Source organism: Branchiostoma belcheri, unplaced genomic scaffold, assembly GCF_001625305.1.
Source record: "Branchiostoma belcheri isolate BF01 breed outbred unplaced genomic scaffold, Haploidv18h27 scaffold286, whole genome shotgun sequence".
In the NCBI taxonomy this organism is placed as follows: domain Eukaryota; kingdom Metazoa; phylum Chordata; class Leptocardii; order Amphioxiformes; family Branchiostomatidae; genus Branchiostoma; species Branchiostoma belcheri.
The window spans coordinates 109,665-126,396 of NW_017803894.1; the positions used below are offsets into that span (position 1 = coordinate 109,665).

Sequence of the window (16,732 nt, forward strand, 5' to 3'; positions counted from 1 at the left end):
AAACAGCTTGTTTTTCAGTGTGTTTTAAGGTGTTGGAGCATTTTATGCTCAACGTTAATTGAATTACTAAGGGTTGAAAATGACAACAAATAGAGAATGGATTTTTTGAATATGTGGTTTGTAACGTTATAGTGGTAACGCTATACTGATGCTGTAACGTTCCATGTTGAAAAGAATACAAAAACTTCATTCTCTATTTGTTGTCAGATTCGACCCATAGTAATTTGATTAATGTTGAGCATAAAATGCCCCAACACCTCAAAACACACTGAAAAGCAAGCTGTTTAACGTCAACAGGATCATTCCGATGCCTTCCTGTCCTATGCAAATGAGGTTTAGACGCGTTTTCGCAATGCATTCTGGGGATGGGAATGTTGCAAGGCTCAAATGTTTCCTGAATGGTGACGCGTGCAATTTTTTCCCTTGACTCTGAAGGCGGACTTTGTCATCCAGAATTTACTTTGATTACCTATGATAAAACGCATCATGCGTTTGACATACCTGCAATATCACAAATGTTGGTGGGGGAAGGGGGGTTACCTTCCTGGATCTCATAATCCCTTGCGTACCCTATTTCTTTCACAGTGTCTCCTATATTATGATATCATTTGTTTATTTGTTGAGATTGACAATATTTAAATTTGTGAAAGGCTTGACATACCAGTTGACTATCACCTTTTCGAGATCCCAGACACCATTATGTGTTTTGTAGGAATTTGTTGACCCTTGAACCTCTCTCCTGCATGATGACCACAATGAAAAGCGGCCTGTTGGCCGAATTGTGTATTTTCATCAATAAGAAATAACTTCAAAGTCGACAACCCTACATCGATGCACGTTGTGTCTTCATATAACTTGATTTGTGAAGAAATGAGCTTCAACGTCTGAGACTAAATCCTGTGACGTCATATGTACTATTGCATCACCCTGCGGAACCCGTACGCGGTACATCATGGTACGGAGGAGACTGAGGTCAGACCAAAAATGTCAGAACTTAACCTGCAAATTACAAACGTCCGTAGCAAAGTCCAAACTACAAAGTTCATGAACCTGGCGGTCACCAGTATAGGAAGACACTTTTTACTTCAAAGTTGGTGCAACTACTAATACTTGTAGAGATATGAATGTTGATTGCTTTTAAATCTAGTAAACAAGTTTGTAACAGACATATTGAATGCTGGAATACATACTTTAATTGTATTAGCCAATTCCTCCCGTGAAAAAAAGAGACACTGTCGTAAAAAATTAAGTCCCCCCCCCAATACACACACATACACACACAAACTTGTCATTTGATATATGATATCTGTTGGTCTCATTTGTACGGTGGCCTGCAGGTACAAATTCTTGTAACACTGTTACGTCTAGGTATTCTGACTATGAATATTAGAATCAGAAAGTGGTGTACATTTGTCTACCACCCAGTAGATGTTACTTTCTGTCCCTGACATACTTAGTAGTCAGAATTCTTACATGTCATACTCTAACTGGCAGTGTTTCTATATGTTGTACCTTTCGGCAACAGTACCCGTGTTTGAACCACAAAGGATTTGAATTCTCAAATGTCATTCTCTAACTGACAGTGTTTCTGTTGTACCTTTCGGCCACCGTACACGTGTTTGATCCAGTAAGTTACATCAGACGTTTGAAGGACGTTAGGCTCACGTAACTTCCTGTGCCTCAGATAATGTTAGTGTACATATGTACCCTCTAACGGATGCAAATTTAGGTGGGGTAAAATACTTAGTACATAAAGAACTAAGAACTCTAATAATTCTCTTCCGTAGAACATACACGAATCGGTCGCGATCCGCACGAAATTTGGAAAGGAAAATCATGCTGTTTTCGGTTCTGTCAATTCTCTCGCTGGCCTATGGTAGGTACTGTCATTTTATACATCGTCATAAATATGTAAGACAAAAATGCTAAAATTGTGCAAAGTGTATTCTGGTTTGATATTTTCAGTCACAACGATTTTGATTTGTTTCCCCTATACCGTTTGCACATTTGTATCAATTCCATTTGATGTAGACTTGATATATACACATAACTATAGCTTGTTATAGTAAATTGTTTATTCATACAACAATACGTTGATACCTCTAAAAAAAGTTGAATTTTTCTTTCTACATTAAATTTATCTTACGAACACTTTTTACATTAAAAAAAATCTTACAGTTATACATGTTTTATATGCCTATACATGCTAGAAGCGCTCAAAATTCTACCGTTATTTGACTGATTGGAAAAACACATCCTCATCACATATTACAGTCTTATGTACCATAGTTATATAGCAGTAGATGTCATACGTTATACCTTGTACAGTCGTGTAATAAGGTTTATTTTTCAACTTTCCCAGCTGCCCAGGCGGCAGAAGTGTGCTATGGCGACCTGGGCTGTTTCTCTAACATCGCCCCGTTCTGGGGACTGAACCGGCCGCTGTCGTCTCTGCCTGACGCCCCTGACGTCATCGGGACCAAGTTCTACCTGTACACCCGCGCTAACCCAACTATGGCGCTCAGGGTTAGTCTTTCACATGGGGACATTACATACAACTTAAAGGCAAAACATTATCAGAGCTGTAAAACTGGATTTCTTAAGTCAATTTTCTGCAAAATGTAAATATCAAATATATTTTCTCAACCAGAATATTTTGTGTCGTCGATGAAGGTTAGACATCCAGGTAATACGATACGCCAAAAAACAGTTACTCAAGCAACTGGATATGATTTTGAAAACGTCAGACGTTTCAGCTAGTATCCACTAGCTTTCGTCAGTGACTGAGAGACCAGAGGGGAAAGCAGGTTTATAAACACAACCTATTGATTGATATGCAAATAAAGTGAAGACAAGTTTTTGGAAGTCGAAAAAGGAACAAAAGTCAGACAAGTCAAGACCGTGAAACACGCTGTTAAAGAGGCAATATATGAAAGAATGTACAACCCCACCCTCAACAGGGAAGGGGGGCTACGGGTCGATCTTTCCGGCATTTGAGATTTGGCACTCCCAGCCCCGAGGACAGACAAAACTTAAGCTCCTGTTCTGTATAACAGGAGCTTTCAGACCCATTTGCATCATCTTGTCTTGACTTGTCTGACTTTTGTTCCTTTTTCGACTTCCAAAAACTTGTCTTCACTTTATTTGCATATCAATCAATAGGTTGTGTTTATAAACCTGCTTTCCCCTCTGGTCTCTCAGTCACTGACGAAAGCTAGTGGATACTAGCTGAAACGTCTGACGTTTTCAAAATCATATCCAGTTGCTTGAGTAACTGTTTTTTGGCAGAATATTTGTATTGGCGCCTGAAATTACATTGCATGCTTTTTACACCGAGCGACAAGCTAGCATCACAAATAACCTATAAGCTAATTATCATCAAGATTCAATGTAAACAGTGACTATATTATAGAAGACCTTAAATCAACAATTGACCGGTGCAATAGCTCAATTGGTGGAGTGCTCGCTTTGTAACCGGAAGGTCGTGAGTTCAAACCCCGGCCGGGTCATACCAAAGACTTTAAAAGGGGTACACACTTCTTTCTCTGCCTAGCGCTTAGCATATATGAGAAAGAGTGTGGGAAGGTCAAACACACAGCACTACCAGCGGACTAGCCCCCTGCTGTAGTGCCCTGCACAACTGTGTGTCGCCCAAGGGCTACAGAAATGGATATGGGCAGCAAAACCCTATGCTCTGCATAGAGCACGGGAGACCAGCTAGCATAACATAACAAATAACCTATAAGCTGTAGTCATAAAGAGTCAGTGGCTATTTTATAGAATATCTTAAATCAACCATGCCTCACAGATCTCTGTGGAGTATAGAAGTGCAACAGATTCGGTTCGACCGTAAAATGAATGAATTATTTGCACAGACGCACATTCGAAGCAGTATCAGCGCGCAAATGCAACTATAACTTACACCGCCCATCAGGGACGACGACGAGTCGTTACACTGACCTAAACCCTGTAGAGATACAAACAAGACAAAATAACAATATCGTTAAACCGTTTGCCTGGCTAAACGACATTGCTTTACGGTTAAAGATTTTGTTTTGACGCTTGGTTGTTTTGTAACTTTATGTATTGTTTAATGTGTTGGTTTCATTGTTTTCATGTGTAACTTGTTGTCACAGGGCATTCCTGAAAATCAGTGTTTTTAAATAGCACTGAGGTCTCTACACTGTTTGAATAAAACAGAACTAATAAATAATAATAATAAATAATGATAATCTAAACTTTGAATGGGTCGTCATATTTCATCTTAGTGTGTATAATTTTCATGATGGTGCGTACAAGTCATGATGGCTTTTTGACAATGTTTATAGTAGGTTTTTTGTGCATCATTTTGTGTCTATACGAAGCTAACTCTTCTTTTCTTTATTCTTTTAAATTTGTATGAAAATTCCATTATTTCGTTGTAAATCGTAACAGGAATATGCACGGGAAACCAGAAAACCTCTAGGTTTATCGTGGGTTTACCCCCAAATGCAATCTATTACTTATGGTCATGGCAATTACAGACCATTGTCATGATAACACACATATAACAGTAAATAACTTAATCCCCAAGAGGATCTTGGCCAGCCAGTATCCGGTTACCATTTGCCACGCTTAGGCTGGCGTTAAGAAATAGACCAGGAAAAAAACTAAAAGATAAACATGCCAAAAATAATCCAAAGCCTAAACCTCCACTTGGAGAGTCATTGATATCAAACCGACAGAAAAGGCAAATCGCAATACACTGTAGATACATACGGAAATAAGAAAAGATGCAGCCTAACAAACTAATTAATGATTGCAGTACCGGTGCAACAAGATTATTATGTTGATTATTGGGTGCAAACACCCAATAATCAATAATCAAGGCTATATCTTTATGTGCTATTTGAAATTTTTTCATTCGAAAAAAAATTCCTCCCGTGACTTTCTCGATAAACATCTTCTACAAGTTCTCCTAAATTTTTTTTTGAGATCGGCACAAATTTGTAAAAATAACAGCGGAAGTCTGATGTAAGACCACCTGGGGTCCAAACGGACCCCAGCCATGTATTTGCACTTTCCTACACACAAAATTGTTCGGATGTCCTCAATATGTCTTGAAGGAAGCATAATTTCTTTAATATTATGCAGTTTGCCAAGTATCCTCAACCTCAGGAATTAGGTCATCAGGTTTTTAGAGGTTTGACAATTTGACAATCATATGAGGTCAAAGGTCAACCCCATGTTCATGCCTGCAGGCCTCATCCAAGGCACTTACAGTTTAAGACGTAGTCAACAGGCACGCCCAACATTTAGCAGAACTAAGCGCCATGAGCAGTCCTTTATACCACGTGCACTGAAGTTGCTCTCTGAACATATTGACTATGTACAGCTGTATAATATGATGTTTTATTCACAATTTTTAAAGCAATTTGTTATTTTAGTGATTGATTATGTAATGTAATGCGTGCAGTGTCATATGTGAAAATTTGACATACTTCATGTCATATGTCACTCATTGTATATACATATGACATGCCAGTCAATTTTAAATAAAACTTGTACTAATACTGAAAAAAATTAACTGTTGAACAGGAACGTTTGGTGGCTGACTCCGTGGCCACGCTGTCAGCATCTCACTTCAGCGCCTCCAAACCCACCCGGATGGTCATCCACGGTTTTACCGGCACGGCTGAGCATGCGTGGGTCCAGACCATCGTGGACGAGCTACTGTTGAAGGTAAGCTGGCACGTCAGCAGAACGTCCTGGTTATCTATCTACTTATCTACGGCCACATGTACAGCAAGTAATTTTTATGTATGACATCAGCGCGCGCTTTAATTTTCGCCTGATTTTGGAAAAAAAACAAGACATTTTGCTGCCTTCTGACAGTGGTAAACATGCCGAAAATGGGCAAAGATGTCTGTTGCCATGCCGGAAGGTGGATGGCAGATAACTATCTAGAGAGGAGACAGGAAAAGGCTCTGATTTTAATGTTTTGTTCCTTACTTTGATGCAGTGATATGTGATGCTGACGGTGTATATGTGATGTTTTTACTGAATCACAACCATCTGTACCATTTTAAATTGTAGGAACCGTGTTTTTTCGGCCCGCCTTGTTTTTTTCGCCTGCTCGCATTAGGTTTGGAATCTGCGGAGAATGTCATCCATAAAATTTACTTGCTGTGGCCTAATAGACACCTGTATAGCTCCTACAGCTACGTTATTTCCAGAGATGCTCAGGAAACAAAGCACAGTAGTACGTAGTAGTAGGCATCATTCCATCTCGAATGTTCGCACTAGTCTGGTCTGGTACAGCTCCAAACTTTCTTAAGGTCACACCAATTTAATTTCTTGCTTCTCGGATCGCCCTGTCCATTTTTGTCTGATTTGCAAAAAAAGTTCTAAATCAACTGCAAAATGCTCGATGACGGACATATTTTAGCCCCAACAGTTGAAGAAAGTCCCTTTCTTCCTACTTCTTCAAGTTTTTTCAATTTAACAGTCTGATTTTGTTTCATTAAAAGTTCAAAATTTATTGTTTTATTATAAACCAGCCTGGTATGTTTACTTCATGGCTCATATTGTAACATTTCCGGCTATCATGGGGTGCCTTGGCCTGTTTTTTTTCGCCCCGCATATTTTTTCTGTAAAAATCCGAGAAACAAGAAATTAAATTGGTGTGGCCTAAGGATGAAAAAAACACAGTCAACAACAAAAACATCAACAACTTCCATGACGTCATCACTACTTGGTGACTCGGTGAGCAGGGATCAAATGTTGCACAACATTTCTGATGACGTCAAACAATATTTAATCCTACGTGGAAGTTTCCTTTTTTTTGTTCTCCGATTCCTGACATTAAATGTACACAAAACTATATTATACCTTTTAGATAATTTTTTTAAGTACCTTGGCCTTGATGAGCTTTTGATAAATTCACGCGATCACGAGTGATGGGTTAAGATTATCATATTCATTACAACACAGTACATTAAAATAATACAATAATCTAGAGACATACAAATAATACAAAAAAACTAGATGCATAGTGAATTGTAATTCTTTCGGAAGAAAGAGTTCCTGTAAAAGGCATCAGATCTTTGTAAGCGAATGATGATTGCGTTTTATAGGCGCCAAATCGATTTCAAGTCAGTAGAGTTGAATTTGAATTTTCAAAGTCATTTTTTTTGGTCATTTTTCTAATGTAGTAAATAGAATTGACCGCAGCCCATACCATCTTGTTCGTCCCTCGTGGTCGAGGATGACCAATGGCCTTGGTTCATCACTGTCTCGGTTGAACCAAGGCCATTGGTCATCCTCGACATGCGGTCAATTCAATTTACTACATTAGAAAAATGACCAGAAATTGAATTTGCTGCATCCTATACCACACTTGTGAGACAAAAATACTAGCCTCCTTCGCAGACTTGTTGGGTATCGGCGTTATGTTTTCTGTGAGCGACGCGGAGAGACGATTTTGCTGCCTTTCGCTTGAAACCTTTTCTAAACGGCAAAAATTCCCTCGGCAGCAAGATCGTCCCTTCGCGGCATAGTCGCGTCGCTCACAGAAAACATAACGCCGACGCCCAACAAGTCTGCAAAAAAGTTACAAAAATAAGATGTCGCTGATGGAAAACGGTTGCTTGTTTTGTATCGTAGGCTGAGTCTAGCTATTTACTGTTGATACCAAAATAAAGGACTTTTCAAGTAGCTCGCCTCTGGGCTGTTTTAAACGCTTCAGGTATGAAATGATGATACAAATAAAGAAATGGCTGTATATGTCAATAACAGACAAATTTCCCCAGAACATATTTTTTGTTTTATTTTTCGGCCCTGGAATTCATATAAGGCCACACCAATTTAATTTCTTGGTTAACGGATTCGTCTGCTTCATTTTTTTCTGATTTGAAAAAAAATTCAGAATCAACTGCAAAATGCTCATATTTTTCCCCGAACAGTTGAAAACAGTCCTTTTCTTCCGAGTTGTTACAGTTATTCCATCTTTCAATGCAGTGGTATCTTTAGAAGTTCAATATTCATTGTTTAAATTTTGAACCAGCTTGGTGTGTTGACTTCATGGCTCCTATCGTACCAATTTGGACCATAATAGGATACCTAGGACTGTTTTCATTTTTTTCGCCCGCCCGCTCCATTATTTTTCTAGATTAATCCGTTAACCAAGAAATTAAATTGGTGTGACCTAATAGGAGGACATCAATGTGGTGACTGTTGACTGGGCTGACGGAGCGTCCATAGTCGGGTCGTACGGGCAGGCCACGGCGAACAGCCGGGTGGTGGGAGCAGAAGTGGCGAAGCTGGTGAACTACATGAGCGCACAGACCGGGGCAAACGCACGGGACTTCCACCTGATTGGTCACAGCCTGGGATGTCACGTGGCCGGATACGCGGGCGACATCCTCGGCAGCGTTGGACGTATCACTGGTAAGTTTATAAAATTAACTGTATCATTCTAAGATCTGTACGAGAGCATTCATAGGGGCATTATGTTACATTTTGCAAAATTGAACTATTTTATTTTACTGTGACAACGCAGTACCTTAAACAAGGACAGGGGGCGTCACTACCTGAAACCTGTAAGTATATGACTGGCTTTTGTCACGTGATTATCACATCAAGTCACGTGAAAAGAGAACTCCAAGACGAGATCTTAATCGGGTTGATGAAGAGACAGAGGACGTCTCGAAAGCTCTCTAACATAGTTGAACTTTCGTTGTGTGTTTATAAATATTTTGTTAAAATTTTATTTCACACTTGTACGATGTAATATTTTGCTACTTCCACTTTCTGAATGACACTAATTTGCAATGATCAGTAAATTAGCTCTAAGTATCGTCCTAATGTTACAAGTTTGAAGTGTCTGCAATCTCTGCTTGCCTCGTGTTTCCAGCTCTTGACGCCTCCGAGCCGTACTTTGACGGGATGGACGCCATCGTCAAGCTGGACCCGACCGACGCCCTGTTCGTGGACGTGATCCACAGTGACGGCTCGCCGTTCATCGGGACTCTCGGCATGGGCACCAGCCTGCCCACCGGACACGTGGACTTCTACCCGAACGGCGGCGAGTACCAGCCCGGCTGCCATGACAGCATCGTCTCCAGTGTGGTCTCCACAGGCTTTGGGCTGCTCACTGACGGATACGATGGTAAGACCCACCTTTTCCTTAATTCAATATAACAACAGCATTGCTCATTTCTTTGCTGAAATAAGCAATAGATACAAATACACTTAAGGGTTCCAGGTGCCGATGTGTATTCTATATTCCATTATCCATTTATCCTATATTCTACATCTATTCTATTGCTATATTGTGGTTTAGGTCAAAGTTAAAGATTCCTTCTCTATCAATTCAATAATTTTACTTGCCTACCGGCTTTTATAAGTAACGTTCTTCTGCCTGACAATCACCTCAAAACACACTTAAAAACAAGCTGTTTAACGTCACCAGGATCATTCCGATGCCTTCCTGTCCTATGCAAATGAGGTTTAGACCCCTGTTTTCGCTATGCATTCTGGGTATGCATTCTCGTAAATGGTTACTCAAAATGGGCCTTCTGGGCCTGGGCCAAATAGTGACCTTTGCCCTGCAAAATAAAGCTGACCACCTGGCCACGGTGTGTGATTGCAGGTGCAGAAGCTGCAGCTGCTTGCAGTCACCTGAGGGCGATCGACTACTTCACCGAGTCCATCAACTCCGAGTGTCCCTTCACGGCCTACCCCTGCGAAAGGTAAAGGAACTATTAGTGAGGTCGTGTGGAGTAGCGGCAGCGTGCTCGACTCGGAACCTTGAGGTCCCGGGTTCGAGTCCTGACATGCCACCGATCTTGTGCCCTTGGAATAGGCACTTTACACGACTTTCCCATGTATTGTCTTGTCCTGTATTTGTCCTCTGCGTTGGTGGCGGCATAAAATAAGTTGATATAACTTGAGTGTGCCGTCAGCATGTCTAGTCATGAAATGTTGGAATAGCCGAAGATGACCTCCCGAATACTGACGTTCGGCGAGGTCGGCTACCGAATGTTTCAAAATGTTTAAAACGCTCGGGTGTCTTCCATTGTTTGGCTGGGGGTTGTCGTGTGTTAGGGAGTAGGTCTTCAGTGTTCGGGGCGTGCTCGAGGGTCAAATATGACTCAAATTTAACTCAAATTCGATTCGTAGGGTAGACATGGCCTACATCTGACCAAACTGCGTCGGGGAAAGTTTAAGAATGCTTTAAGGACCTTTATCCTACCCTCCAGCCATCTGTTGTAAGCTCTATAGTATATACGTAATATGATCTTCACCTCTTAAATGTTTGCTGCAACAGGTTGAATTATTCTTAAAAATCAAAATCAACCCCTGGTTTGCTACCTGAAAAATTGTTGAAATCATGATCACCTCTACTAAAATGTTTCTAGTAACAACACCGCATTGCATTTCTAACTGTGCTTAAGCAGAATGAATGATTTAACGTTTTTTAAGCGCCTAGTCACAATCGTTGTACAGTATTCGTACGACCGCAAACTAAGACATTTATGTGATAGTTGTGATGGTGTAGTACAGAATACAGCTGTCTTGTTACGGAAAAGACTGTCTTATGCCCCTCTTTGGGACTGAAACTGTCATATTTTTTCGACGAATTAGCCTGATTTCTAAACCTCATTTACTGCCGAGACTCTGCAGCTGAAACAGGTGCAGCTGAAACAGGTGGCTGCGCCATAACAAGTAAATACCTCTGTAGTTAAATGACTATCACAAGTAACGGAACGAAACAATAAGCAGTGTTTTCTCAATCATTTTTAGCTATGATAAGTTCAAGGATGGGTTCTGCATGAGTTGTGCCGGGAACACGTGCTCGCAGATGGGTTACCGCGCCCGGGACCACTACGGCACCCGCGGGAAACTGTACCTCACCACCACCGACGGGACACAGCCTGGCGGCAAGTTCTGCGGTAGGTGCTGATTATTGTCATGGTTCATGATTTATGAAAAAACTTAAACTGTTCTCCAACTCAAAATTTGACTCACCAGAAATTTTCGACTGAATCACTCAGTCTTCCTCAGCTATCTGACCCAAATGCTGTGGACACGTGATTTTTCCCACGTGTGACGTCAGAAAAGGGTCAACGGTTATCTGAAGTCGATATCGCCCCCCGTCCCGGTTGAGCGATGGTTAATGATTTATTATGATTCAAATTATTGTTATGATTATTGTTATGACTAATGATTTGAATTATTATGATTTTTGTTATGATCAATGATTATTACAATACAAAATATTGATTTATGATTTAAATTACTATGACTATTGTTATGATCAATTATTTGTTATAATTGAAATATTGTTGAGTATTGTTCTGATCAATGATTTAGTATGATTTGAATCATTGTTTATGATTTTGTTCTGATCAATGACTTGTTATGATTTGAATCATTATGATCATTATTTTCATGATCAACGATTTGTTACGATACAAAGTATTGTTATTGTTATGATCAGTGATTTGTTATGATTTGAATGATTGTGTAAGGAATGGTTCATTGCATTGTAGGCATGTTGTCTTGATATATGAATAAAAAAAGTTCTGCGGTAAGTTGTTTAACGTATATGTCTATGTAGAAATCTAATCCGGCAGAATCAGCGATTCTGTCAACAGAAACTCCGATCTGGATCTCTGATGTACAATCATCGATTCTCAGACCGACAGACAGGGTGACGTCTTGTAAAAGTTCTAACTTAACACTGCCCAACATACCTTAACAGAGAAACATACAGTCACATAACTGGTAGCTAGGCTATTTAGATAGACTGTGCTTGCCATGAAACCGTAACATTTTTTAATGCTGTACGTGTATGATACTGAACATGATTGTACCAGCAGTGATTCCATTGGGATCTTTACTACCGGTAGCATCGCCGATTATACCAGATCTCTACCCTCTATACATTCAACTAGAAAATATATTTTTGCGATGGCTCAGAGGTGAATACATACTTTACAGGACAGCGATAGGAATGTATAATGAATGAAGACCTTTATTGTACACACATACCCACTGGGTTAAGTACAGGTCACAACAAAAGGATGGAATACAGATAACGTTACATATATACATCGTCAAGGAAACTACAATTAGATAAATTAAGTAAATTCGGTTTCTTCGTTTCTTAGTAATGGTAAAAAGGTAAGAACAGGTATGTTTCAATAGAGATTCTTTATTGACACAACAAAAAAGTACAGAGACTTTTGTATGGTCTTCTACAACTATATAGAAGGTTTGTCTAAGCTCATTAGAAATATAAATTCATCTGTACAGTTTAGATGTACAAGGAGGGGAACATAGATTGTATCTGCTCTCTCTTTGTTCTATAGTTTACATTCTATTATGTAATGTATATAGAAAATGTTTATTTTGTTACCTTATATAGCCTACCACTACAAGGTTCAAGTGACGTCATCCACCCGTATGGAGGAGACTGCCGGGCGTCTGTACGTCACGTTCCAGGGACCGAGCGGGATCACCGACACCATGGAGGTCACAGAGTGAGTCTTCAACACGTTATCTGTATCTGTATAGCCGGTATAACCGCCTTTCGGCGTAACACACTAGCTTTGCAGGCACGCGGCGCGGCGGCATTACACCGATCGACTTGTTACACCTAACCCTTGAACATCTAACTCTAGGCACTATTTAAAGCTATCTAATGACAATGCCCCTACTGTACTTGGTGACAGCGAGTTCCACTCTGTGATAGTTCTAGGGAAAAAATGAATTCTTGAAAACCTCAATCCTTGGTTGATAACTCTGGTACTTGAAGGCATGGCTATTTGTTGTTCTCTTCTGGGTTGGTATTAGGTACTTAGTAGTTGGGACGTCCACCAGTTTATTAGTTCTCCTTTCTAGTGATACTGGTGCCTGATAGGTTGCGTTTCAGACTACATGTCAAAATACTGTACAAAATCGACTTTACTATCGTTCGTTACTTGCACAGCTGCGTGGCCCAAGGAGATATAGGCGCCGTCCTATACACATGTACAGCGTGGAAAGGTCTTAATTTTGGATTATATGAATGAGTGAAATACTCAACACAGGCGGCACACATTCAAGATAGATGGAGGAGAGGCATCAGTACTAGTGGCCTTTGCTCCGCATGTGGTCAAGGAAGAACGTACTAGGTACACGCGGCGTGAGATTAAAAATTATCTTGAAAGTTCATCTGTGTTGGTAGAAATCATTATGAAGCAAGTTTAAACTGTAATTTCCAACACAACAAATTGGAATCACCCAAATTTTCGACTGTACAACTCCAGTCTTTGTCAAGGAACGTCACGCAGAGCAGTGGATCAAAGGTTGCAGAAAGTCTGTGGCGCCCCCGTCTCTGTTGAGGGATGGTTGTAATGCCCTGATGTACAGATGGTCTCTTTCATCCCTCATGCGCATAAGAATTAAAAATGAAGGTAAACCTTTGATGACACAATTACCACGCGAGCCAATCAACGCTCCTTTTTACCCCCGCTCTATCTGTTTTAACGGTTCTACTGTATAAGGTAGCAGAACACAGTATTAATGGGCGACCCCCGGGGGTCAATGACGCGGGCATAGAAAGTAGTGCAGAGAATATTCTTGAAGGCTGGGTAGAAAGCCTGATAAGAGGAATGCATCGGGTTTGAGGCTGTATGATTTGAATTGTGAAGGTTTTGCAGTTCGTGTATTAATGCGCCGTATTACGCAACTGGCTTTTCGGGTGAGTGGGCTGCAGTTCAGGTCACGTCCGTGGAGGGCGATTTCAAAGTGTACGTTACGAGCAGATACGCCGACAGGATTTTTTAGTTTCTAGATATTTTGTAGTTTATACCTACACATTCAATTTTCGTATTTGTGACGTGCACCCTACTATAATTTTTACCGCGTCGATGTGAGTCATCTTGGGGTACCGGGTCCTTAACTATAGAAATCCCCATAGGGCGAAAACTGTGTTCTGCTACCATAACACGAGCCTGTCTCCTCCACAGCGGTGACATCATGGACCTGAAGCCCGGCGTGACGTACCAGAAGCTGGTGAGCAGCCCCATGAACATCGGGCACGTCACGAGAGTCAACCTCAGGTTCGTCCGCTCCAGCAGCATCTGGGACTTCTTCGCCGCCCAGTACTACACCGTCGGCAAGGTGACCATCACAGCCGGGGAGAGTCAGACAAGGTAAAGAAAGAAATCTTAAAGGGGCATTATGTAACGTTTTAAAGGGGCAATATGTAACGTTTTTTTGCATAAAAAAAGGAAATATTTTAATTGAAAAGAATATTTGTGTAATATACTTCCCAGTTTTCAACACATTTGTGCAATTATGTCACACCGATATTTATGGTTAGCCCATTCAACACAAGCCACACAAGTTAATGGTACCACCACAAACTACAACATGTCACAATTACACTAACTTTCGGAATGTATTACAAACAGAACAAAATAGCTTAAGTGCACTATGAACTATTTAACACCTTTAGTGCACTATGCACCAAGTAACATCTAGTGTCAGTGCACAGTAAACCAGTCAGAATTGCCCTGATGAAGATGACAGACGGTCATCGAAACGTCGGGTAGTGAAAAATAAATGGCTGTGATAGAAATAACTTTGCTTTTCACTCTTTTACCAGCCTGATGAAATTATTTACGGAATTATCATTGCTATTTAATGGTTTATTCCCTTTTTTCAGCTACAAGTTCTGCGGCAGCGACACCCCCGTCAACGATGCCGAGACTCTACAGCTGAACCACGTCGGCGGCAACTGTTAAAGTCACCATGTCACAGTCAAATATGCATGGAAACATGGGCGGCACAATATGACATAACCATTTCGCTTTGTGGATAGTAAAAATGTATCTGGAAGTAAGAGGTAGTGTGGTCTGTTACTGTATGTCGTTTGTCATGATATTCCAATATTAATACTTTAAGGTACGACAGTATTATGAAGCAAGTTTATACTGTAATTTCCAACACAACAAATTGGACTCAAATTGGACACAAATTTTCGACTGTACAATTCCAGTCTCCAAGGAATGAGCAATCCACCGCTTTCTTGACGTCACACAGATAACACACGTGACTCCGTGAGCAGTGGATCATAGGTTGAAGAAAGTCTGTGGCGCCTCCCGTCTCTGTTGAGGCGGTGGATTGCTCATTCCTTGACAAAGACTGGAGTTGTACAGTCGAAAATTTGGGTGAGTCCAATTTGTTGTGTTCGAAATTATAGTTTAAACTTCATAATGGTTTCTACCAACACAGATGAACTTTTAAGGTACGGCAGGATTGTTTGGGTGGCTGAACATCGGGATTGTGTATCTTTTTGACCGGACAAAGTGAGTTGATAACTCGTGGGTTAGGGGAACATTGACAGGCAGAATAGCAGGAGGTCAAAGGGTCAGACAGTGAACGTCAAGGTCTCAGAACCAGGTCGAGAGCCAGCAGGGATCAGTGGTTGTCATGGGTGAATTCGGGAAGCCATTCTCAGTAGTCTGAAATCCTATTTCTTGTCCCATCATCATTTCGTTCCACAATAGGTCTTACGGGTTTCATGCTGAAGCTAAAGTCTACATAAAAGTCAATATGAAACATTTCTGGCCGAGCAGATATTGAATAGTAGGGAGTTAAGGTCAAACAACAGGTGTGACTAGTGGTGTTCTTACCCCACGGCTCATGACGGCACTAGCTGTAGGGTGTATGCAGGGTTTAGCAAACTTGACGTGAAACAGTGGCATGCATAAGTTGCCCTCCTGTGTTGAGCCAAATCCTTAAACTACCACATACGTGAGAAGTCAGGTGTTTAGAGATAGGGTTAGGGTTTGAGTTAGGGTTAGAGTTGGGATCATTGTTCAGGTTAGACTTACAATTGGGGTTAGATTAGGTTTAGTCTCCTAAATCTTGACGAAACCCTCCCATCCCTTGTCTCAGGTATATTAGAAACCCCCAAGTATTGTCGGAGTCATGTATTCAGCAGGACATGGCTTGACACCGGGCACATTCACCACTGCCGACAATCCATTGTTCACCTCTGTCCTTCAATCCCAAAATGCATCGTTTGGACTCAAAATCCTCGGTTTGCGGCAGATATATTGAAGTTATCCCAGCTGAAAATGACCCCGCAAAAAACAGGCGTGAAATATATAAGTTGTAACAGGGATTTTCTAAAGAGAAAATACGGCAGTGTTTTAGGTTTTAGCTGGTATTGGTACGCTAAGAAAAACTGTCCTAACATCTATTTCACGCCTATTTTTTTGGGGGGGGGGGTCAGTCCATACGATGCATTTTAATTGGGAAAGTGTTTAATTGGTGAAAGCTCACACGTTTGAAAAGAAAGAGCAAATAATAAATCTATTTATTTTTCGTTTAATTTGTTCGCAGCGACTGGTTGCAGGATATATAGACTTTACTGGAAGCAGGCAGTAGCTTATCGTTCCTGTAGCAGACAGAACCCTGGTGTTGTTGTCCCCGGGTCACGTGGTGTTGTTATGGTGTTGGCTCTAGCAGGACGGCAGGCCCATAACAACGTTTTCAGTCAGTTCCGAGTTGAACCCACAGAAGGTCCTCCTAGAGAGACAATAGCATTAGTAGGTCACACTTTGGTAAAACATTTTTATTAAATTTGCTATTACAGTGCAACAACCCGTACGAGTCAAACCTTTCCCAGCTACCTACCTAATAAAAATCATGACGCTACTTCAACCGATTTTTGAGTTATCATTTTCGAATA

At 40.8% G+C, this 16,732-nt stretch overlaps 1 protein-coding gene across 1 annotated transcript in view; it reads left to right on the forward strand.

The window, feature by feature from the left end:
• Positions 1-1,710: 1,710 nt before the first annotated feature.
• Positions 1,711-16,732, forward strand: part of LOC109472851 (pancreatic triacylglycerol lipase-like) — a 21,425-nt gene continuing 6,403 nt past the window's right edge. The window contains exons 1-10 of the mRNA XM_019772709.1: positions 1,711-1,876; positions 2,363-2,526; positions 5,578-5,721; positions 8,193-8,427; positions 8,894-9,148; positions 9,632-9,731; positions 10,786-10,934; positions 12,413-12,527; positions 13,998-14,183; positions 14,699-14,774. Of these exons, the coding sequence (XP_019628268.1) occupies positions 1,837-1,876; positions 2,363-2,526; positions 5,578-5,721; positions 8,193-8,427; positions 8,894-9,148; positions 9,632-9,731; positions 10,786-10,934; positions 12,413-12,527; positions 13,998-14,183; positions 14,699-14,774 (1,464 nt within the window). The 5' untranslated portion in view covers positions 1,711-1,836. The remainder of the gene's footprint in view (positions 1,877-2,362; positions 2,527-5,577; positions 5,722-8,192; positions 8,428-8,893; positions 9,149-9,631; positions 9,732-10,785; positions 10,935-12,412; positions 12,528-13,997; positions 14,184-14,698; positions 14,775-16,732) is intronic.